Consider the following 24,799-nt stretch of genomic DNA (forward strand, 5'->3'; position numbering starts at 1 on the left):
TAAAGAGGAATAGGCTTAGGGCTAATGTAATGAAGAAGGAAAAAATATAATTAGGCCTTTTGGGTCAGAGATTAGTGTTGAGACTTTTGTTTCGAAAATGGGAAATGGATTTTGATAATCTATTTTCTATTTAAGTATAATGATAATGATTCTGATTTTTGGCTTGCTGAAAGGCCAGTGTAAAATAGTTTTATGTAACAAGGTTAAGTTCAAGTGCCAGAATAAAACCTGAAACAGTCATGGCCAGGACTGTTAATTTTAGATAATAATGCATAGGTCTGTATGCCTGGCCACTGATACAAAGCTCAAAACCAGTTACTCCTTCCTTACCCAGCTGGTGATGTCCTAGTATCTATGATGTGGCTGTTCCCGTCAACAGGAGTACAAAGTCACATAAACTAACTGATAAGTTATATATTACATGTTTATTAATGGTACAACTTTTATGTAAAATTTACATTTTATGAAAAAATCAAAAATATTTACAAAATTTTGTAAGATAGATTTGCATTGTTGTAATTACAACTCAAAGTAGTAAATAACAATTCTTAAAAACTCACATTTGTTAGAGTTCTGTGTTTACAAATTCTTGGTTAAAGAGACAGCTACAAAGTTTAATCACTATACATAAGCAAGAACCAGCTTGCTAAATACATTTCCCTTTGAAAATCTACTGGTCTTTTTTTTTTTACAACATTAATGGGGTTTTAAGTGAAAAAAAAAAAACAAAACAAAACCAAAAAACCTCAATATAAACTTATATGGCTTCAAAATTGTAACCTGCACCCAATACAAATTTATGTATTGACACTTGGTGTAAGACTGGTAATTAAGAAAGTGCAGAAGTTTAACCACTTCACTAATTTGTACACTTTTAGGTAGAACTTGATTAAAAACAAACATTGTAAGTGTAATGGTGTCTGAATTCCAATAATAAAACATTAACTGATCAATAAAAACACTTTGACTGCTATGCAGTTACAGTTAAGATTTCAGTAAGGGACTGTAATTGGCATTTAAAAGAGCACAATATGAGAGTTAGAATCTCTAATTTTGTTCACTATTTAGTAAAGATGAACATTTTAGCAAATTGTCTCCTGTATTACTTTAGTCAAAGCTAAATTTAGAATTGGGCTAACACTGAATATATTAAAAAAGCACATGTTGTGTTATATATATTGCTAATGAGTAGATTTTCTGCTGTATTTAGTATAGCAACATGTTACATAAATGTCTAGTAGTAGGAGTTTTACTTTCTGTAAAGCTTAACAGAACAGTTAGTGGTTTTATATAAATTATCATATATAACACAATTTACCACTTCTATGCAAAATGTAGGACAACTGGTATTTATCCTTATAAATAAAATTTCCATTTGTAGATTATGAAACCTTGTCCAAAATATTTAATTCCTTCAATTAATCAGGATTTGCTATAAAATTAGGTTTTTTACTATTTAATTATTAGTTTAAGAAATGTTTAACCAACCCATCACTTTGGAAACATACAAATTGGTAGTTTTTCCAATTGTTGAAATAAACAAATGGCAGACTTCTCTAATGCCAGAACCAATCTTTTCTAAAATATGTTCCTCACAAAATACTACAAAATGCATGCTCACAACACATTCAATAAATAAATGTATAAATTTCCAATGATAAATGGAGTGGAGGGAAATGTTAAATTGAGAGTTAAAATACTAGTTACCAATTTACCATTATAGTTTTTCAGAATTTAAGATTTACATACTTTTGATAAAGTTAAGATTGAATAGCTGAAGGTAATTTTTCCCCCTGTAAACATAAGCCATTAGGTAGCTCTTTCTCTTTCTAGTGGCTACAGTGTTTCACTAAAGAAGTGAGCCAGGGTTCTTAAGTATAAATTATCCTTTAGTAATTCTGAATTCCCTTCCCAATTCCAGCCAAAGTTATTTACAAAAACTGCACTTATCCTGTAATACGCTTGACCACCATAAGATTCTGAAGAGGAGATCCAGACTGTGAGGAAAAAAGTGAGGCACGTTTATGAACACAAACTGGATAGGCACGTTTCTGGTTTTGTTATTGTTTTAAAAGGCACACATTATGCAATCCATATAAAAATAAATTAAATCTACAGCATTAATTCATCAAAACAATCACAACTTCTATAAAGTTAACTGCAGAAGTAAATTTCAGTCTTTTGCAAGCTTATTTTAAAACACATTGCACTTGAGGATTAAAAAATCATATAAAACACCATTTACAGTTATATGTTTATAAAAATCAAATGATAAATTTTTTGCAAACAACTTGGACTCTGGTCTGATTACTTTATGGCACACAACTCAATTTGATTGAGTGTTGTAAATTAACATTATCCAAAACTTAGAATCCATTCAATATCAAACTTACAAAATTTCAAAACTATCTGTGACTCTAAAATTTTATGGAAAGCTAAATTACTTTGTGCTTGCTCTCCTGAAAGTTTAGGCTTGATATTACACTATAACCCCGTTTTTCAGAATAGACACTAAAGATAATTTAAAATTTCAGCCTATGAAAACTTTTTACTGAGAATCGGAATCAATGTGCTTCCTGAATATTGCAGTTGAGCGTTTACAGCATTGAAAACCATTTCAGTGCTATTTCTTTTCATGACTCACTTGAAAGGTGCAACTTAGTATTTACAGTCAGCTTTCAAATATGTCTAAGTTTTAAAGACATAATACAAGTTAGAATAGTGTTTGGAAAGAACAGATAATGCAGAATGGCAGGTCTGTACTACTCCCTTGAGCCAACCACTTTGCTAGGTCCATCAACAATCCGCCAGGTACCGTCCTGAAAAACACCAAGTAGAGCTTTGCAATTATAACTTCAAATGAACTCAAAGGACATTTTCACTGTGGTTGAAGATACAGGACCCCAGTTCCCATCTGCTGTTTACAATACATTAGAATCAGATCACAGCTGTTCAGCTATAGTGACCATGGATATTCTTTCCCAGGTGTGTCTCTACCTGGCACCTTATTCCAAAGGTCAAAGAAAAAACTTCCATGTCTTTAGAACACAAGTGTTTCCCATATACATGACAAAGCTCGAAATCTCCCAACTTACCAGTGGCAAACCGCTTCTTTACTAAGGAGAGTCTATAGCCAGTGCCTACAAGTTCAACGTCCACTCCCGAGAGGGTGCTTCCCTCACTGAGGAACTGCACTGCAAGTGTTGTGGGTTTACTGGGTCCTTCTGAAAGATCAAATTTCGCTCTGAGGGACCCAGAACCTATAAGAAGAAGAAGAAGAAAGAATTTACACAGGGTAACATACATTTCATACAAAAAAAATCAAATGAGCATGTAAGCTAAACTATTATTGGTCCTATACCAAATTCATGACATGTACAGTAAATGAGTCATATTTCTAAATCAGACTTTATTCGGTGAATCTAAATTTTCGTTAATAATCCTAATTTGTGCTTCTCTTTGATGTGAGACATTCAGACAAGTCTCAAAGGCATTTATTATGCATATCCCCGTGCTGTGTGTGCACGTGGAAAGTGCGTCAGGAGAGAAGCCAGTGGCAGCAGTCAAAGGGCAGCACGGGGAGGAATGTGAGTAGGAATAAAACCAAAAGGAAACGAATGCTGCATGTTGTATCACGCGGGTGGGACAGGGCAGAAGGAAAAGACGGCTAAGACTGGGAAGAGCTCTATCAACATTACTATTTTCTATTTACCTCTCTTTTAAAACAAATTTAACTGATAACAGCCCTGGCCAGCGTGGCTCAGTTGGTTGGAGTGTCATTCTGTAAACCGGAAGGTCACAGGATGGATTCCCGGTCAGGACACACACCCAGCCTGCAGGTTCAGTCCCAAGTCAGGGTGCATGCAAGAGGCAGCCAATCGATATGTCCCTGTCACATTGATGTTTCTCTCCCTTTTTCTCCCCCCTCCCCACCTCTCTAAAATCAGTAAGCATGTCCTCAGGTGAGGGTAAAAAATTAACTGGTCTAATGTGCAAAATAGATATTGCAGAGGTACTTTCTTTTTGATATAGCCATTTCTTCAACAAACTTCATGCCTAACAGCATGACAGAATAATTATGATGAAGATGACAAATGCCGTAAAAGAGTTCTCGGAAGCCAGGGCACACGAAAGCATGTAAAATGGTGGTGAGGGTGACTGTGCGTATGTCAGGCAGGAGGAACGAATGACAGTTACAGAGATGGGAGACGAGAGAGAGCATGATGCATTTAGGGAACTGCCTCTATACCAGAAGGGCTGGAGAATAGGAGGAGAGTGGCACAAGATGAGACTAGAATGGTAGCAAGAAACAAGCTCTACGTATCTTTACATGCCAAGATAAGAAATTACCATACGGAGCCACCAAAAGTAAGGAAGATAAAAACATTTCAGATTAATGTTTCAGAAAGGAGGAGAGGCGCAAGATACATGGTATGGAAACCAACTGTAAGTCAACAAAATAGTCTAGGGCTCTAGGTGACAGAAATAGGGGATCTGAATTAGGCTAAGGAAAAAAAGGAATACATTTGATGTATATCTAAGAGTTGGAATCAAGAGGTGAGAAAGAAGGAGTTTACTAGAAGGTTACTAGGTTTCTGGTTGGGGAAAGTGGACAGAATTGATAGGTAGCAAGGGTGACATTCTATGATTTCTTATACATAAATTGAACATTATAGAGAAAACCTAGAAGAAGCTATCTTAACACTGATACACCCTATACTACTGTGTCAATAGGGGAGATGAATTGCTGCCTAATTCTTAACCATTGTCCAAGCCCTCTTTAAACTTGTACAATCCTTTTTTTTTTAAGACTTTATTTATTTATTTATTTTAAAAAATTTTTAAGGTTTTTATTTATTATTTTTTAGAGAGAGGAGAAGGGAAGGACAAAGACAGGGAGAGAAAAATCAATGGGTGGTTGCCCCTCACTTGCCCCCAACTGGGGACCTGGCTCACAACCCAGTCATGTGCCTTGACTGGGAACCAACTGGCGACCCTTTGGTTTGCAGGCCCATACTCAATCCACTGAGCTGAACTAGTACAATTATTGATTTGCAATTCAATTCTGTGAAAGCTCCACCACAGCCCAAGAGCAGCCACCTTGGTAATCCTTAAACTTCAGAATTACTTCCTGACCCTCTTCTGAGCATCAGCCAGAATAGAAACAAATTTCTATCTTACAGTACTCTAAATCGGGTGTTTCTTTTTAAACACTGACCAACCAAATCTGAACCACATTTATAAGATTTTTCCATTTCCTCACACAGACACCCTGATATCTGAATAGCAGAGGGAAACTATTAAAATATCTGGTTAGAAATTCTGTATTTTATTTTTGAGAGGACAAATTCCCTTTTGGGTAAGTAATTATAACAGTACAGTTCCATAAAATGGGAAAATATTATACATCCTTTTCTTCCTTGTTAACTGGCTTTAAGTCCTCAATTCAACTAGGATTTCTGGCCTACATCTACTTTCAGCCAGAAGTTTCAGTTTCGTCCCCCTCACAGCCATACAGCTGGAGTAAAAGTCAGTCCCACTGACCACCTGAAAACAGGCAACCTTTAAGTATCAAACAGCAACAAAGGAACTGCAGATTAGCTTGGTGATTTCATGCAGTGTGTGGTTCTCTAGTAAAAGTCAGATTCGACATGGCAGGCATACATGAATAGGCAATACAGGTATGTTCCTGGTCCTTTATGCAGAAATATATATGAAAATAACTACTGGCAATGTTTTTATGTTTTGATCACATTATGCTTAAAATATTCAAAACAGAAAAAACTCAGCAAAACCTACTCAATAGGGAAAGTTATTGGAAATTAATTACATATTCAAAAGATGGCAGAATAGTCCTGGCCAGTGTGGCTCAATTGGTTGGAGCATTGTCCCGGAACCGAAAGGTTGCAGGTTCGATCCCAGTCCAGGTGTGCCACAGTGCACACGGGAGGGAACCAACTGATGATTCTCTCTCCCGAGTCATTATTTCTCTCCCTCCCTTCCTCCCTCTGCAAAAAGCAATGAAAAAAATGTCCTCGGTAAGGATTATAAAAATAAAAGAGGGCAGAATAATTCTCCTTTTTCAGAAAATGCAAATAATTAATGCTAAAGATTTGATTGTCCTGGGAATTCTATTCTGAATTGAGTTAGGGGAGATGCTAGGAGTGATGAGCCAGCAATGACTTTTCCTTTGAGAACACAGATGCAGACTTGGTGAGAGGAGGCAATTAACTTTCATCTCCTTAAAAACATTATAGAATTGGGGCTTCCGGCCAAGATGGAGGCATAGGTAGACAAACTTCGCCTCCTCGCATAACCAAAAGAAGGACAACAATTTAAAAACAAAAAACAACCAGAACTGACAGAAAATCGAACTGCACGGAAGTCCGACCACCAAGGAGATAAAGAAGAAACATTCACCCAGACCTGTAGGAGGGGCGGAGAGATGGGCAGCCGGGGCGGAGAGGACGCGTGGCAACATGGCGGCTGGTGGACCCAGAGAGGTGGCAGATTGTGGAACAGGGCAGGCAATGCGGCAGCTAGCAGACCCCGCGGCCCCACTTTTGCACAAATATAAACTGGGAGGAACGGCGGGGGAGCGAAACAGACGGAGTAACCCGGGGCTCCAGCTCCAGGAAATAAAGCCTCAAACCTCTGATTGGAAACACCTGTGGGGGGTTGAGGAGGCAGCAGCGGGAGAAACTCCCAGCCTCACAGGAGAGGTCGTTGGAGAAACCCACAGGGGCCTAGAGCATGCACAAGCCCACCCACTCGGGAAGCAGCACTAGAGGGACCCAGTTTGATTGTGGGTAGCAGAGGGAGTGACTGCAATCCGGCAGAGAGTGGAGCAAGCACCACTGCTCCCTATTGGACCCTCCCCCACGTACAGCATCACAGCCCAGCACATTACCCCGCCCTGGTGAACACCTAAGGCTCCGCCCCTTTACGTAACAGGCGTGCCAAGACAAAAAAGTGGCCCAAATGAAAGAATAGATCAAAGATCCAGAAAAAATACAACTAAGCGACGAAGAGATAGACAGCCTATCAGATGCACAGTTCAAAACACTGGTAATCAGGAAGCTCACAGAATTGGTTGAATTTGGTCGCAAATTAGATGAAAAAATGAAGGCTATGCCAAGAGAAACAAAGGAAAATGTACAGGGAACCAACAGGGAAGGGAAGGAAACCGGGACTCAATCAATGATTTTAAACAGAAGGAAGAAATAAACATCCAACCAGAAAAAAATGAGGAAACAAGACTTCAAAAAAATGAGGAGAGGCTTAGGAACCTCCAGGACATCTTGAAACGTTCCAACACCTGAATAACAGGGGTGCCAGAAGGAGAAGAGAAAGAGCAAGAAATTGAAAACTTATTTGAACAAATAATGAAAGAGAACTTCCCTAATCTGGCAAAGGAAATAGACTTCCAGGAAGTCCAGGAATCTCAGAGTGTCCCAAAGAAGTTGGACCCAAGGAAGAACACACCAAGGCACATCATAATTACATTACCCAAGATTAAACAGGAGAGAATCTTAGAAGCAGCAAGAGAAAAGGACACAGTTACCTACAAAGGAGTTCCCATAAGACTGTCAGCTGATTTCTCAAAAGAAACCTTACAGGCAAGAAGGGGCTAGAAAGAGGTATTCAAAGTCATGAAAGGCAAGGACCTACATCCAAGATTACTGTATCCAGCAAAGCTATCATTTAGAATGAAAGGGCAGATAAAGTGCTTCCCAGATAAGGTCAAGTTAAAGGAGTTCATCATCACCAAGCCCTTATTATATGAAATGTTAAAGGGATTTATCTAAGAAAAAGAAGATAAAAAATATGAACAGTAAAAATGACAGCAAACTCACAGTTATTAACAACCACACCTAAAACAAGAACAAAAGCAAACTAAGCAAACAACTGGAACAGGAACAGAACCACAGAAATGGAGACCACATGGAGGGTTATCAACAGAGTGGGAGGGGGAAAGAGGAGAGCAAGGTACAGAGAATAAGTAGCATAAATGGTAGGTAGAAAATAGACAGGGAGAGGGTAAGAATAGTATAAGAAATGTACAAGCCAAAGAACTTATAAGTATGACCCATGGACATGAACTAAAGTGGGGGAATGTGGGAGGGAAGGGGTGGGCAGGATGGAGTGGAGTGAAGGGGAGGAAATGGGACAACTGTAATAGCATAATCAATAAATATATTTTTAAAAATTATAGAATTGAAGGCTACTTATGGTTAGTTTTAATAAAAGGAAATGATCAGGAAAGGCTTTCTTAGGAAAATGAAAGAAAGGGAATTTTAAAAAATTTATTGGGTGACATTGGTTAATAACATTGAATTTGAAGTATACAATTCTGTAATACATCATCTGTATAGTGCATTGTGTGCTTGCTTATCACCCAGTCTAGTCTCCAGCTGTCACCACATATTTGACTTCCTCTATCCTCTTTGTCCTCCTTCCACCTCTGGTAACCACCACACTAATTGTCTGTGTCTATGAGTTTGTTTTGCTTGTCCACTTGTTACTTTGTTTTATATCTCACATGAGTGAAATCATATGGTTCTTGTCCTTTTCTGACTTATTTCACTGAGCATGATACTCTTAAGATCCATCCACATTGTCCCACATGGCAGTGTTTCATCCTTTTTTATGGTTGAGTAGTATTCTGTTGTATGTATGTACATGTTTTTTAAAAAATCTAATCATCCATTGAAGGACACTTAGGCTGTTTCCCTATTTTGGTTACCTTGAATGATGCTGCAGTAAACATACGGGTACATACATATATCTTTACAAATAAATGTTTTCAAACTTTTGGGGTACATACCCAGAAAAAGGCTTGCTGGTCATATGGCAGCTCTATTAATTTTTTGAGGAACCTCCATACTGTTCTCCACAGTGTCTGTACCAGTCCACCTTCCCACCAGCAGTGTGTGGGAGTTCCTTTTCCTCCACATCCTCTCCAACGCTTGCTATTTCTTGTCTGGTTGATATTAGCCATTCTAACAGGTGTGTGGTGGTATTTCATTGTGGTTTTGATTTGAATTTTCCTTAAAGCTAGTGAAGTTGAGCATCTTTTTATTTATCTGTTGGCCATTTGCATGCTTTCTTGGAAGTGTCTGTTCAGGTCCTCTGCTCATTTTTTAATTGGAATGCTTGGATTTTGTTAATGAGTTATTTGAATTCTTTTTTTTTTTTTAACTTTTACTTTTTTTTTAAATTTTTATTGTTATTCAATTACAGTTGTATGCCTTTTCTCCCCATCCCTCCACCCCACCCCAGGTGAACCCAACTCCCTCCCCCACTTCCACCCTCCCCCTTGGTTTTGTCCATGTGTCCTTTATAGTAGTTCCTGTAATCCCCTCTTCCCACTGTCCCCGCCCCCCCCTGCCCCCCCGCCCTGGCTATTGTTAGATTGTTCTTAACTTCAATGTCTTTATATATTTTGGATATCAGCCTCTTAACAGAGGTATTGTTTGCAAATATCTTCTCCCATTCAGTTGGTCGCCTTTTTGTTTTGTTGATTTCTTTTGAAGTGTAAAAACTTTAGTTTCACATCCCATTCATTCATTTTGTTTTTACCTCACAAGGGAGCTTTTTAAAGTCTGAAAGCTTCTACATGATTTCTGGGAGGTCTAAAGGACTCCCTTATCAGTGAGCAAAAAAGTGTGTTAAATCCCTTTCAATTATTAAGTTATTAAGTTACCTAGATGGAATTAATAGTTCTACTTCTTTAAATTTACCTTATTAGGCATTTTCTCTTAATGTTAGCATGTGAACATAAAAAACTTTTATTAAAACACTTATAAAGTTACAGCAAAACAAATTCTTTTTCTTATAGAGAAAGCATACTCAATCTAGAGGGAGAAACTGCATTCTGAACCTCAACTGGCCCACTCTTATTTAAGGTATTAACTTCCACCTAGTGGCCAATTTTAGAACTGAAGGCATGAAATTCCAGGAGAAAACTTTCCACAGACATGCCTTCAAAGGTCCATTTTCAGTGACCTCACATTTAAAAAAAAAAAAAAAAAAGGAAGCATACACTTACCTCCATTTTCGGATTTTTCTGAAACACCAGACAGCTTCCAAAAGGCCTTCATCTGTTCTGCATTCCTATAACACATATTTTCAGATTAAGTGGCTAGTATTATATACTTAAACATGGAGGGCCCTCAATAAATAGATGCATTTTAAATATTTCACTAGAACAAATATAGTACTAAATTTACGTTCAATAGTATCACCTGGTGATTATAAAATAGGATGTTATATCTTTCTCAAATAATGGAATTTTTACCAAGTTACGTAATTCTCATTTCTATCAATCAGAGAAAGGAAAATTGAATGTGTAGGTGGCTCAGATCCTTCATTACTCAAGAAAAACATACTTTTATTAAATGGTGAAGTGAATATTAAGACTGCTTAGAATCTGTACTAATATTAATAGAGAGGACAAGAGAGGTAGTTAAGAAATGAAGGTAACTAATACTACTAAACACTTAACAGATAGGTATTCCTATAGATATGCCAGATGTTATATTTAACCCTATAAAATAATTACAATCTTTATTTTAAAAATAAAAACAAAGAAGTTTAGAGAGGCTAAGCAATTTGCCTAAGGGTAAAGTTGTCTTGAAGCAAGTCTGGTTGATGATAGCAAAATTAATTTATTTTGGAATGAGGCTAATGTGGCTTGTCTAGTAAAATGAACATCTTTTTATAGCATGGTTTCTAGGGGAAAATGCACTAAGGCTTTTCAAACTTAACGCAACTTTCATAACTGAGGTTCTAAAAGTTGAAGGTTAACACAAATTTAGTCGGAATTCAGAAATCTACTTAATTTACCATATTGCAGGGGGAAGGGACTGCATATTTGTGACTCCGCCATCCACTGGTACCACCACCTGTATGTTAGAGAGCACACTGGGGGCCACCATAGCTTCTGGGTTGTACTTATAATCCACTCTGAGATCCGTGGTGCTAGCACTACATTTCCAATATGTGGCAAGATTTAGAGGAGTGGACTGAATACCATTTGATGATACCTTTAAAGAGAAAAATAAACAATTATTTGACCTGAAAAGTAAAGAAGTTATGTTAGTGACATACATACCTGAACACAGTTCACAGAATCAAAAATAAATGAGGGAGCTGTCTGTTGCTAGGGTAAAACAGGAAGTAGTAGGAGTCACTCCCAAAGTTTGGACCTGGAATTACCTACATCGACATTTTCCTGGTACTTGTTTAAAAATGCACATTCTCCTGGCTCCAAATGCAGAAAGTCTCTGATTCAACAACTTAGGTACAGAGCCCAGAAATCAGCTATGTTATCAAGTGATTCTTATTTATGCATGTAGTGTTTGAAAACCTCTCAACATTCAACATAGAATTCTAAGATTTTTTATGAATTATAAGAACTTAGATTTAGCCCTGGCTGGGTAGCTCAGTTGGTTAGGGTGTCACCCCGGTAAGCCAAGGCTGTGGGGTTTGATCCCTGGTGAGGGCAGACATGAGAATCAACCAGTGAATACATAAATATAAATAAGTAGAACGACAAAATCAATGTTTCTAAAATCAGAATTTAGATTTAAAACAGAAAAAATGGATGCGTTATCATGAACTTCTGCAAGCCTGGAATTAGAAAACTTGCAACTTCCAATGTCTGATTTTAATCTCATGAGCCACAGTAAATGTTACAATTCTAATTCTTCAGTTCCTTGCTCAAATGATTCCTTTTCAATGAGACCTACTCTGATCACCCTGTCTGAATTTACATTGAAAATGCAACTTTTCATACCTTACTCTACACACTTTCCCCATACCACTTATATTCTAACACATAATACTATTTACTTCTTGTTTTGCTGTCTATCGCCCCATCCAACCCCCAGCAATTAGCAAGCACTGAATTACAAATGTTTGTTGACTGAGTGATAAATGAATACTTGGAATAAACTTAAGCCAACTTAAGTGGTAGCAGCACTTTTTTACTCCTTCATAATTTCCTAGAAACATAAGCCATATTAAGACAAGATTGGGTGTGTTCAGGGTGCCATGGCCATAGTTGAAACATAAGTCATTTTAATAAAATTATCCTTCTAAAAATTCAAACAATACAGAAGTACATGCAATAGGAAATTTATCCCTTGGCATTCTTACTCCTCACTGTTAGTGTAATAGTACATACCCTTCCAGATTTTTTAGGGTTGTTGTCTCATTCTTTTTAATGGTTATAATAATTCATTTAATCAATCGCTTCCTCTGTGAATGTGTAGTTAGGTGGTTTCCAAACAAGGTTGCAGTGAATATCCTTTGTATCTTTTTTCCCCTCCATCCCCCCACCCCCGCCCCTGGAAGAAACAGATTCCTGGAAGTGGAGCTGTTGAATTAAAGGTTACATTTTTCAGCCCTGGATGGTGTGACTCAGTGGATTGAGCACTGGCCTGAGAACCAAAGGGTTGCCGGTCAGGGCACATGCCTGGGATGTGGGCCAGATCCCCAATTGGGAGTGCACAAGAGGCAACCACACATTGATGTTTCTCTCCCTGTCTTTCTCCCTCCTTTCCTGTCTAAAAATAAATAAATAAAATCTTTTTAAAAAAAGTTACATTTTTCAACAATCTATTCTAATAGAATTGCCTTCTAAGATGTTCTATTAATTTGTACTCCTATTATCAAATGGTCACAACTCTTTTATTTAATAAAGCAGTCTTTTTATTTTTGTCAATCTGATGGGCTAGAACCAGTGTCTCATTGTTGTCTAACTACTCACTGCTCTGATCTCTACAGACATGGAGCATTTTTCCCTAAGATGACTACTGAGTTATTCAACTTCCACTTACTAATTTATAAGGGCTCTTTGGACTAAGCCTTTTGGTCTATCTTATGTATTACAAATACTTTTCCTTCAGATTAAATATTGATTCTGTTAAGGGTTTGCTTGTTGTAACTAAGTATTTTACACACATTTATTTTTTAGTCAAATAGCTCACTCTCTTCCTGCATGGTTTCTGGGTTTTGTATCATTCTTAGAAAGGGCTTCCACACATCAAGATTAAAAACTGTAATAAATCCCTGAGTGGTGTGGCTAAGTGGATTGAGCACTGGCCTGCGAATGAAAGGATTGCCAGTTTGATTCCCAGTCAGGGCACATTCCTGGGTTTCGGGCCAGGACACCGGTTGGGGCACGTGTGAAAGGCAACCACACATTGATATTTCTCTCCCTTTATTTCTCCCTCCCTTTCCCTCTCTAAAAATAAATAAATAAAATCTTTTAAAAAACTGTAATAAATAGATATTATACTTCTATATACACACATATGCCCATAAATATACATATATTCACCTACAGTTTTTCTTATGGTTTCATTTATTATTAAACCGTTGATACCTGTGGATTTGATTTTGGTTAGTTATAAGTTAGGGATTTAGCTTAATTTTTTCCCCAAATCTCTAACCTACTGCCTCAGCACCATTTATTAAAAAATTCATCATTTCCCCATTGCCTTGAAATGTTACTTTGTCATAGAAACAATTTTCCATTTATTCTTAAATCTATTTCTAGATACGCTATTATTTTTCCCCCCATTCATCTGGCCATGTACTTTTGTGCCAGTTACAAACTATTTTAAATAGTGTCGCCTCATAATAATTTTCCCATAAAAATTAAAACATTACTCCATGTTACTATGTAAAACATTTCTTAACTTATTCTCAACTTTATTCTTCCAGAGAACTTAAAAATGACTGTCAGGTTTCCAAACACAAACACATGAAGGCCTGTGCTGGGTTTCTGATCAGTGTTACATCAAATTTATAAATGAGTTTAGAAATAGCTAAACTCTTTTACAACTTGGGTCTTCCTGTGAATGAATAAAGTATTCCTTCCTAATTATAGTGAAGTCAGTAAAGGGAAAAACACTGACTGGTTGACTTTTCGTACCTGTTGGGACCGGGAATTATAGGCACCTGGACCAGGGATCAAACCCGCTACCTTTCAGTTGTGGGACAACACTCCAATAGAGTCACATTGGTCAGGGTAAAAGCTATTAATTTTTGTATTAATTTTATAAAAAAGATTGTATTTATTTGCTTTTAGAAAGGGGAAAGGAGGGAGAAAAACACAGATTGGTTGCTTCTCATGTGTGCCCTAACCAGGGACTGGGCCCACAACCCAGGAATGTGCCCTGACTAGGAATTGAACCTGAAACTTTTCACTCTGCAGGATGACGCTCCTGAGCCATGCCATTCAGGGCTGTATGAATTTTTAAACTGCCCACTTCACTAAATTCTTCTATATCAACTAGTTTTTCAGTTGATTTTCTTGAGTTTTCCAAAAATATAATAGTACCTGTAATTAATAATTTTATTATAATTTTATTCTTTTGTCTAACTGAACTAACACATGCGAAAAATCTTATATGCCAACAGAAATAATGGTTGTCTTTGCCATTCCTGACTTTGATTGCTTCAGGTATTATAAGACTGATGCTACTGGTCTTTTCAGGTTAAGGACACATGCATACATTTATATTTACTCAATATTTTAATCAGAAATAGATGGTGAATTTGATCAAACTGGTCAAAATCTCCATAGACTTATTAACAGATTTTCTGATTTTGAAATATCCTTGCATTCCTGAAATGAACCTCACTTGGCCATGACATATTATTCATCTAATGATCTACAATATTCTCTTTATTAGTATTTTAAATTTAGGATTTTTTCAAAGATAAGACACTTACCTGATACTTTAATACATCTACATTATAATAAGAAGCAGTTGGATTTTGCTCTGATAGTTTCTTGAGGTAGACAGTAACAGCTTGCATGTTCATCCAAAAATCTTTTGTGTTAGAATCACACTGTGATGGATCACTGCATGTATAAGAAATAGGTTTGTTATTTTATTTGACTTATCTTTATCCTTTGCCTCTGTGCAATAATTTGGTGATCTGGGAAAAACTAGTAGAAAGGAACCAAAAGGCGGAATGAGGAAAAGACTAAAATTGGGGAATAAAAAATAAATCATAGAAGCTTGCCTGAGAGATGCGAAGATGGGCAGTAGAGAAAAATTTAACAATGCGGTAATTACTCCCACATCAAACACAAAACACAGACACAGCAGAAGGCTCTTTAATCATAAAAAAAAATTTGGTACTGTCTTCAAATTAAATGATTAGTGCTCCAAAAAGTAAAAAATTTTTAAAAAGAAGTTTCACCTTCAAAAAAGAAGTACACAAACCTGAACACAAGTTGTGCATTTGGAAGAATTTGCTCTAGTCTGCTAATATTTTTCACCCTGAAGCACAGCACAGCTGGAGACGGATTGCTAGTGAAGACTTTAATAATTCCGCTTGGAAATGATATTGTCATGTCACCAGTGATCTTCACGATACACCTGGAAATTGGGGAATTTGACATTTTTAAATAGTTTAAGTAAGACCCTTTCATCTCCATTTAAAGCATATTTGGTTTAAAAAGGACTTTATGTATATAATTATGAATAAAACTTTTCCAGTTTAGTTATTTAAAAAAATATTCCTATGTGAAATGGCATACTAAACACAAACACAGGGACACTGGTGACATCTCCCAACTTGTTTACTGAAACCACCCCGGCTGTCCTGGAAGGTAAGCCTGTCCCCTAAACTCCACAGAGTACTGGGCCTCGGGGTGGCATTCAGTGGTACATGTACTCCTTGGTCCTCAATGCCTGTTCCAACTCTGTAGTCTTTCTGTATTCCTAAAAACCACCAGCTTCTTTTGAAACTCATACCAGTGAACTATACTTGCTAGCCCATCCTTTTCAAGTCATCTTCAACACTCCCTTTCATTTTCTGAAAATTGTAGCTCCTAGCCCATTGTTAGGAGTAGTGGTACAGAAGGAAACCATCATAATTCGTTAGTGATTTCAATATCCACACAGATATCCTTTCAATATTTCAGTCACTTAGTTTGTTAGAGCCTCACCCTAATGATCCTGTCTTCCACTCTACCTCGGCTACACCGCAGCCACTCCATAATCTCAATTACCACTATCTCATCACCACTTCCTTTCCTTCCAACTCCTGTCTAGTACTGCATTTCCAGCACTTCTCCAACCTCATTAAAACCTCCAGTTTGTTATTCCTACCACCTTTTTCACTAATCTTCACTCATTTCTTCCTATCTTGGAATTTCCTGGCCCATTATTAGACACACTCACATGCATAAGCATTCCCTCACTCCTCTTTCACTTGACTGCACTTGGCAAAACAGTCCTGGCTAAATTTAGTTCCTCACCTACATCTACAGAGCTGAACATGACTAGAGAAAAACATAACCATATAGCCAAACCTCTCAACTGCATTCCCTTACTGTTTACCTGACAATTCTACCACATTCCCTACTTCTTTTCATACCTGCACCTCTTCCCTCTAACCTGCAATGTTCCCTCCCCCTACTAACGACCACTTTACTTTAAATTTTACTGAAGAAATAAAATCAGAGAGGAACCTTCTCATACTGTCACTACAGAACTCCTAATCCACCTGACTCTGTATCTATACATTTTGCTTTCCCTCCGGTTTCAACTGATGATCAGCCTATGCACCTAAGGCCAATCTATCACTTCTGCACTGAAGTGCCTCTCCTCCTCTTACATACCAAAGGGCTTCACTCTTGCAATTGTTCCCAATCTTTCCTGAAGGTTCAAGTTTTCCCATAAATATTGGATCTTTCCCATCAGCATACAGACATGCTAAAATAAATATAATCTTAAAAAACACTAAAACCAGTAAAAACCTCCTCTGATTGTACCATCTCTCTTTTACTACTACCCCATTTTTCTGCTTCCACTTAGAGCAAAACATCCTGAAAGAGCTGTCTACATTTGCTCTCTCCAAATATAGTTGCCTATTATTTGCATCATGTCCTGCTCCTGAACTTCCTCTGAACAGGATGTCATCTCCACCACTCTGCTAAAATTGCTCTTGTGAAGGTCAAGAATGCCCTCCAAACTGTCAATGGCCCATGTTTCTTGACCTGTTAGTGGCATCAGATACAGCTTCATGAACCTTCTTTCATGAAAGGGTTTATTCACTTCGTTTCTGGGACACGGGTCTACTGGTTTTCTCCTCACCTCTCTTGTTGCATGCTATCTCAAACGCCTTTGCAGGATCATTCTCGTCTTCCTGTTGTCTAAACACTGGAGGAGACTGGGACTTAGTTCTCATCAGATAGCCTCTCTACTCTCTAAGGCTCCTAGCTTGCAGTATTATATACAAATTAATGACAACTAGACATTTTATTTCTAACCTGAATCTATGCCCTGAACTCCAGAATCACGCATTCAATGATCAACTCAGTATCTCCGCTACGTTGTCTTAGTAAGCACTTCAAACTTAGCAGTCTCCCCACTCACTAAATCTTTACAACTCTGTTTTCAAAACATATTCAGAATCTTATTACCATTTACCATTTCATCTAATACCCACAGAGAAGCCACCATCACGTCTGACCTAGACCTCTGTGGCTAACTCTCTCCCCACATTTCGTCTGGCTCCTTCCAGAGTTTATTCTCTACTATATCGCAGCCACAGCGCCACTTCAAAACCACAAATAACCTCGTCACTCCTCTGCTTGAAAGCCTCCACTGGCTTTCCACCTCACTCAAAACAAACAAACTAACACAAAAAAAACCCCCACAAACTCCTTACCATCTGTGATGCCCAACCTGAATAGTCCCTCTATGGGACTCACTTTGACTCCTCTCCTCCTTGCTTACATCCACTCAGTGACATGGTTCTCCTCGCTATTTCTTAAATATGCCAAGTATGCTTCCACCTTGGTCCCTTACACTCAGGGGAATGATCTTCCCTCAGCTGCATGACTTACTCCTCCATGTCTTTCAAACATCTGATTAAAAAGGTTTCTTTGATCATTCTATCTAGAACAGCAGCTCTCCACTGTAATTCTCCATCCCCTTATCCTGATTTATTTTCCTTCATAGCATATATCAATACCCCTAACTTTTCACTATTCATTTCATGTACATTCAGTCATCAAATACTTGAGCGCATACTATGTGTAAGACTGTTTTAAGTGCTGAGGATACTCTAGTAAACAAAGTTCTCCTCTCCTGAGCTCACATTACTGTGAGAGAAAACTAATAATCAAAGAAACTTTCTCTCATGATAATGCAAACTTACAACAGTCTTACACATAGTAGACACTCAAACATTTGAAGAATGAATGTAGGCTGAATGAATAATGCTGCATGAAAAGTAGGGGCTGAGTCAATTCTGTAAGACTTTCAGCTATTAAACATGCATTCTAGGTCTCTCTTGCAAATGTCAGACTTTTACAAAACATATACATTAGGTCAAGATTCAGAGTTCTCTCCCAGCCTAAAACATCTTCCTGCGTTACAGATGTGTCATATGGATCATAAAACCTGGGCAAGAAAGTAAATAAACTGGGGGGAGGGGGAGGAAATCCAATTTATTTATATCAGTTTATTATATACTGATTACAGTGATTTTTTTTTAATTTGAAAGGTAATCCTTAAATGACTATTTGATAGCAAAAAGCAGGTAAACTCTAACCTATATTAGAATCAAACATAACTCCTAAAATTTACCACCAAGCCCCTCTACCCCTCCAACATACACATATTTGTATTTTTTAAAAACTAACTTGGTAGGATCTGCTCCTTTAAAGTAGGCATTAACAGATTCTGTCAGAGCGACTGCCACAGGTAAGGTGTCCTGATTTCCAAGGCTGACAGGGCTGGGACCTCGTGACACACCTAGAGCACATACAATTCACTTGTTAAGTCCTACTGAAAAACATGTATTAAATATCAAGATAGGTATAGTCACAATGTTAGCTTGTCACAAATAACTCTACTACTGATTTCGATGATGCCCCCCAAGTAAAATCTGGAGGTTAAAAACATAGCTTAAAATAATACAAAGGACAAAAAAAATCAGAAAAACATCACAATGAGTTTTTCTTTTAAATGTAATAACACAGAAGGGTTGGGTTCAGGAATGTCACAGAAAAAGCCCTTCATCTGAAGAGCTAAAATTACTAAACGATGGCGTCAAAATCAGATACTAAATTATTTCAAGTTCTACCCATTGCATACATCAGGGCATTGAACTGGATTTTTCTATTTGTTATACGTAATTCTCTTTTTACCTCTTCTTTCTCTAATGCCTGTATTATAATCCCATATTACCTTGTCTTGATAAATGTAACTACTAACGTCATTTTTTTATAACACTCCTTACATAATGTTCACTCAGATATCTTTAGAGTAAAATCATAATAAAGCATAGTCTTTTAAAAGCATAATAAAATGTAAACAAAGTTTATGTATGTATTCAAGTTTTTTTTTTAATGTAAACTAAATATCTGGTTTATCTCATAAAAGAAAAATTCTTCAAAATTGTTCACTGCCTTTTTTCCCCACAAATGTCCCTTTCCCATTTACGCCTTCATTTAATATATAATATGTGATGAAATTTATAAAAATAAGTCAATAAAATAGTTATAATTATTCATTCTTATTTAAAAAATGAATAACCTAGGTCAACATATACCTCTGAAATTTGAATGTATGCTTTTATTTATATAAAGGTGCACGATGTTCACAGCCATCAGATATTTTTATTTCAGAGGTGATGACCTAGAGTGACAGACTGAGTTACTTCTGTTACACTTAGAGGATTAATTCTGACACAACTCAGTACTGGCTTTCTCTGCCTCACAACTAAACCTGAGCTCCTACAAACAGAAAGACCTTCTGTTAGTTTTGGAGACCAGGAAGATTTTGTAGTATTCGACAACTTGAAGGAATTTTGACTTAGAAAGTTCTTTATAGTTAGAAAAATAGCTCAGTAATTACAAATGCATGGGAACAAGAACTGCTGCTCCTACACCACTGGGAAAAGTAACCCCACAACCAAACAAGACAACTTAAAATTTTAGGTGAACGTTAAAAACCCAATAAATTTTAGGTGAAAATTAAAAACCCAATAACATAAAATTTTATTCACAAAATCACAATAGTTATTTACTAGCCACTAGTATGTGCCAAACACTTTGCTAAGGAGACATGAAGAAAAAGGTGCCTTAACTGACAATATTCTTTCTGCTTCTTTTATAACCACTTTTTTTCTGGCTCCAGTAGCTTTTGAGTTAAGACTTATTGATATTTCTCAATGTTGAGAGAAGAGAAGAGAAATGGAAGATAATGCAAAAATAATGTGTTTTTACAGTTGGGGATCTGATGCTATATTTTATACAGCAACTGTATATAATTAGTACAAAATTGAAAGAGTTAAACCTTAAGAGTTAATCCTGATTTCTGAGACACCACACAGTGCTGGAAAAGGAAAATTTAGATAACGAAGTATTTTAGATACACTTTAGGATCATTAGTTAACACATACATTTGCTTTTGATAAATACCTTGTGAAGTCTCACAGTGCTTTTCAATTTCAGAGAGTGTCCCAATCAAATTATCATCTTCTATCGTATTTAAATAAAACAAAATATTGCAGGAAAAATATACTTTCAAGAAACAACAGAGTCAAAAATTTACATCTAAACAAAGAGAATCTTTCAGGTAGATTTAAAGAACCTTTGTTGTACAAAATCCACACATATCCCACCTTCATCGGCAGAGTCACCTATCTATGGTTCTGTTGCCCACAGTGGCTCAAACTAAAAACTTACGTACCAACTTAATCAAAATTAAAGTTTCCATCACAAACAGAAAACCTTCTGAATAATCTAGAGAAAATGGAAAAGAACTAAAACTAATTTTTGTTTAGACCACCTGCCTGATTTCTAATAGGACCCATCTATGTATTTTATGACTAAAATGTAAATTCTGCAGAAAAAAAATATTAACTAAAACCACTATACTAAAAACAAGAATAAACTGCTGTTACAGCAAAAAAAGGACAAATTTATATATTGTGTTCACATAAAGTTAAAAGATGGAAAAAATGCTATGCTCCCAAAGGTATATAAAATAAGATGGTAACATCATGTTTGAACATTTAGAAATAATCTTTTTTTAATCTCATTTTAGCCTATATTACTTAATCCATTTTTACAAAGGCCACAGACACAAGATGCATTTCCTCCCTGTGAGTTTTGACAAATCAAGTTAGATAATAATTAAATCAGCTTACTTAGGGCTGTGATTTTCAAACCTAGCATGCATTGGAATTACTTGGAAGGCCTGTTCAAGGACTGCTAGTCCCACTCCCAGTGTTTCTGATTTAAAAGGTTATATTTCTAGTGAGTTTCCAGGTGATGCAGACAGATACTGCGGGCCCAAGGACCACTCTTTGAGCACTACTGAATTATGTTCAGTTAGTACATATCAGTGACGTGCTTATTATCAAGGATAAATCCATCACTACTTAGAAGCAGCGGCAATGGAGATGGTCACAATTTTAGTAAGTTGTTGCTCTTGAAACACAGCTGCTTTGTTTAAGCGGTATTGTGCTTTGTTTATCGTACTAACAGTGGGTGAGAAAGGTACTGTTATCAGAATTTACAGGAAAAACTGGATAAAGGTGATGACAAAAAAAACTCTTGAGCAAAATCTAGATGTAATACTGAAGATGTTCGGTGAGGTTTAGGTTTATATAGCTATGCCCTAATATCTTTTAAATCTTTGTGATTTAAATTCTTGTAGAAAAAAATAATTCACTGCAAGCATAAAACCCCCTTTTTCCATTGAATCAATTGTTTTTCAAATACAAACTTTCTTAAGAATGCAAATATCAGTGCACAGCAGAAAGGGCTGCATTATATTTTGCCTTCAACTACGGCATTTATATTGGTCAGTAGTTTATTAATTTGATGCATTTTTTTCAATTACAGTATATATTCAATGTTATTTTTATTAGTTTCAGGTAAATTTGATGTATTCTTAACAGTGCTAAACATGGTTAAAATTCTCCTACTTAGATAATATGAACTGAATAAGAATAGGAAAATGTGCCTAGTTTAATAATGCTAGATGTTTGCAGAACCCCCAAATTTCTAATGTTAAATTCATCATCAACCCATTAAACAAACAACAACAAAAAAACCCCAGTTTGATCATACTTTGGATGCAAACTTGCACATGCAATTGACAATAATTCCTTACCTACTGTTGGAGTATTGGCAGCACTTAATGAAGCAGATGATGAGATAGAGGAAGAACTTTCTGCCCGAGCTAAAGGAGCAGCAGGAGGTGGGCTGGTGTTGGAAGTTACAGGTGGGCTGAATGGCCTGGGCTTAAAAACAAAAAGTTATTTATCAAAACGGTAAAACAATTCTTCCTTTATCACAAAAAGGTTATTAGGTATCAGGTAAGTTTAACTTTAATATACTAAACCAAATTTATTTATGTGAGTTTCTTATACCTCAAAATTAGAGATGCCACAGGTTAAATAATTTTTGAGAAAATATTAAAAACTGAAACGTTTATTTTAAGATAATGCTGTCAAGAAAATCTTTGTAGGTAAATAATTTTCTGTGTATCAAAAAGTATGCTTAAGATAGATTCTCAAAAGTGAAATGATTAATTTAAGCAGTATGAAGGCTTTCCACACTTACTGCCAAAACTGCTTCCCAAAAGGGTTACTGACTTTACTGCTTAAAAATACAAGAAAATATTTCTTTGCACCCTTGCCAGCAATGAATGGATGGGCCTTATAAGATGGAAAAAATAATTTTAACTTTTAGCAATTTGATAGATAAAAATAAAATAGGCATTTTCCCTGTTATAAGTTGTATGTATTCGCTTTGTGTGATTTAGTTTTGGGAGAACACAGTGTTACCTGAACTTTTACTAACCCATTACTTTATTTGCTACAAATATTTTCTCCCTAAATACTGCTTGCCCTTTACTTTTGGTGTTTACAAATTTCCACATTTTCCTTTATAATTTGTTTTAATACTTTCTTTTTGAGAAAGTTAACACCAGAAAGAGGATTGAGAAAAGTCTTAATTTTACTGTCTTTCCACTTTTCTAATTTACCATAAAAACAAATATAAATTCTTTCCTTCCAAATTCCTAATTGTTCCAATAATACATTAAGACAATACTTCCTGAGGTATTTCACTTTTTAAAATAAGGCATATTTGGCTTACTTAAAAATAACCTTTTCCTGTTTATAAAAGAATTAAATAAATACAGTATTTACTTAGTGCCTACTATGTATCAAGCCATGGGTTAGGTACTAGATGCAAAGCAGTGAATGAGACATTATTCCTGTCCTCAGCTGAGGGACTTGAAAAACAAAAGGCAAAAACAAACCCTGTAAACATTCATATGCTAAAATTAGTCAACTCTTCACTGCATAAATATAAATTTACAGATGTAAACTTGTTAAAATTAGAAAGTACTGCCCAAAGTGTTTTATAATTGGTAAACCCCCAACCCCACTTAACTATTTTTAAACTTAGTTCCAGACAATGGCTTTTTGATGACTCATTATTATAAGAAATAGGTTGAAACACTACAGCAAAGTGTAAAAATGCAGTTATGTATGTATACAGACAGACTGGGGTAGTGCAAGATATGAAGCCAAATAAATAGTAAATTCAACAGTTGATTTGAAACTAACAAGTTTGGAAAAAGTCTTGAAATCAACTACTGTGGGGAACATTTATCCTGTGACAATACGGCCTCATGACCAATGTGATGTGGCTGAATTTTTACAACCTACAATTCAGAATGTGCCTTTTACAATTGTTTAGGAAAAGGCAACAACAGCTTTTTTTTCTCAAGTGGTTTTCTCTTGTTTTAGAACACCACTGTCTAGTACTGTAGCCACTAGCACCTGAAATGAGGCAAATCCAAATTTGAGATGAGCTGTAACTATAAAATACAAAGAGACTTTTGAAGACTTAGCACACACATGAAAATAGTGTAAACACTCAATAGTTTTCATAGTTATATGTTAAATTGATATTTGTATATATGAAATACAATATATATCAGTTTTCACTTATTTATGTGGCTATAGAGAATTTAAAATTATGTGTGTTGCTTGCATTTTATTTCTGTTGGACAATGCTGCTTCAAAATAGTGTTTCTCAAACATCAGTATGCATCAGCATCACCTGGAGGGCTTGTTAAAACACAACTGCTGGACTACCCCCACCTCCAGACCTTCTAATTTGTCTGGGGTGAAGCCAGAGAAAGCGAATTTCTACCAAGTTCCCAAGAGAAGCTAATACTGCTGGTCTTGGGACCACACTTTGAAAACCACGGCCCTAGATCACAGAGGTATTCTTTGCAGGGGCGTGGGGAAGGTGTGGTTATAGACCTTCTGACAAAAGTGCACATAAAAGCATGCAAGGAAAAGGGCACTCCAATGTGCAGTTGGAGAGAATTCGCATCAGCATAACCTTTCTGGTAGGCAATAATAGAGCAATAATCATCAAGAGCCTTAAAAATGTGCATACCATTTAGTTCATGGATTTCACTTTTAAAATTTTACTAAGGAAATAATGTCTGCAAAAACACAAACATAAGGATATTCATTAAAACACTGTTTATAATGGAAGCCTGGAAATAAATTACATGTCAAATAAATGTCTAAAACTGGAAATTTAATGCTGGCAACAGTGTAGAAGCCAGAGCATTTCCACTATGCAGCCCAATTCCACTGGTACTCCCTGAAGCAAGCCCGTAGAGTGTGGTCTCTAGAAGGCTCTCAAGGCCGGGGCAGAAAGTGAAGGGGGAGATGAAGAGTTCAACTGTAAAAGTCCCCCTTATTTTAATAGACT

At 36.5% G+C, this 24,799-nt stretch overlaps 1 protein-coding gene across 2 annotated transcripts in view; it reads right to left on the bottom strand.

Annotated features, from left to right (window-relative positions):
* Window positions 1-406: 406 nt before the first annotated feature.
* The window catches only part of FCHO2 (FCH and mu domain containing endocytic adaptor 2), a 113,776-nt gene continuing 89,383 nt past the window's right edge, over window positions 407-24,799 (bottom strand). For both annotated transcript variants that reach the window (XM_053912740.1, XM_053912732.1), the window contains 8 exons: window positions 22,167-22,296; window positions 18,683-18,794; window positions 15,249-15,404; window positions 14,749-14,881; window positions 10,849-11,048; window positions 10,052-10,116; window positions 3,096-3,260; window positions 407-2,819 (listed from right to left, as the gene is read on the bottom strand). In XM_053912740.1, coding sequence (XP_053768715.1) covers window positions 2,797-2,819; window positions 3,096-3,260; window positions 10,052-10,116; window positions 10,849-11,048; window positions 14,749-14,881; window positions 15,249-15,404; window positions 18,683-18,794; window positions 22,167-22,296 — 984 coding nt within the window. In that variant the 3' untranslated portion in view covers window positions 407-2,796. The remainder of the gene's footprint in view (window positions 2,820-3,095; window positions 3,261-10,051; window positions 10,117-10,848; window positions 11,049-14,748; window positions 14,882-15,248; window positions 15,405-18,682; window positions 18,795-22,166; window positions 22,297-24,799) is intronic.

Source organism: Desmodus rotundus, chromosome 1 (assembly GCF_022682495.2).
Source record: "Desmodus rotundus isolate HL8 chromosome 1, HLdesRot8A.1, whole genome shotgun sequence".
Classification (NCBI taxonomy): Eukaryota; Metazoa; Chordata; class Mammalia; order Chiroptera; family Phyllostomidae; genus Desmodus; species Desmodus rotundus.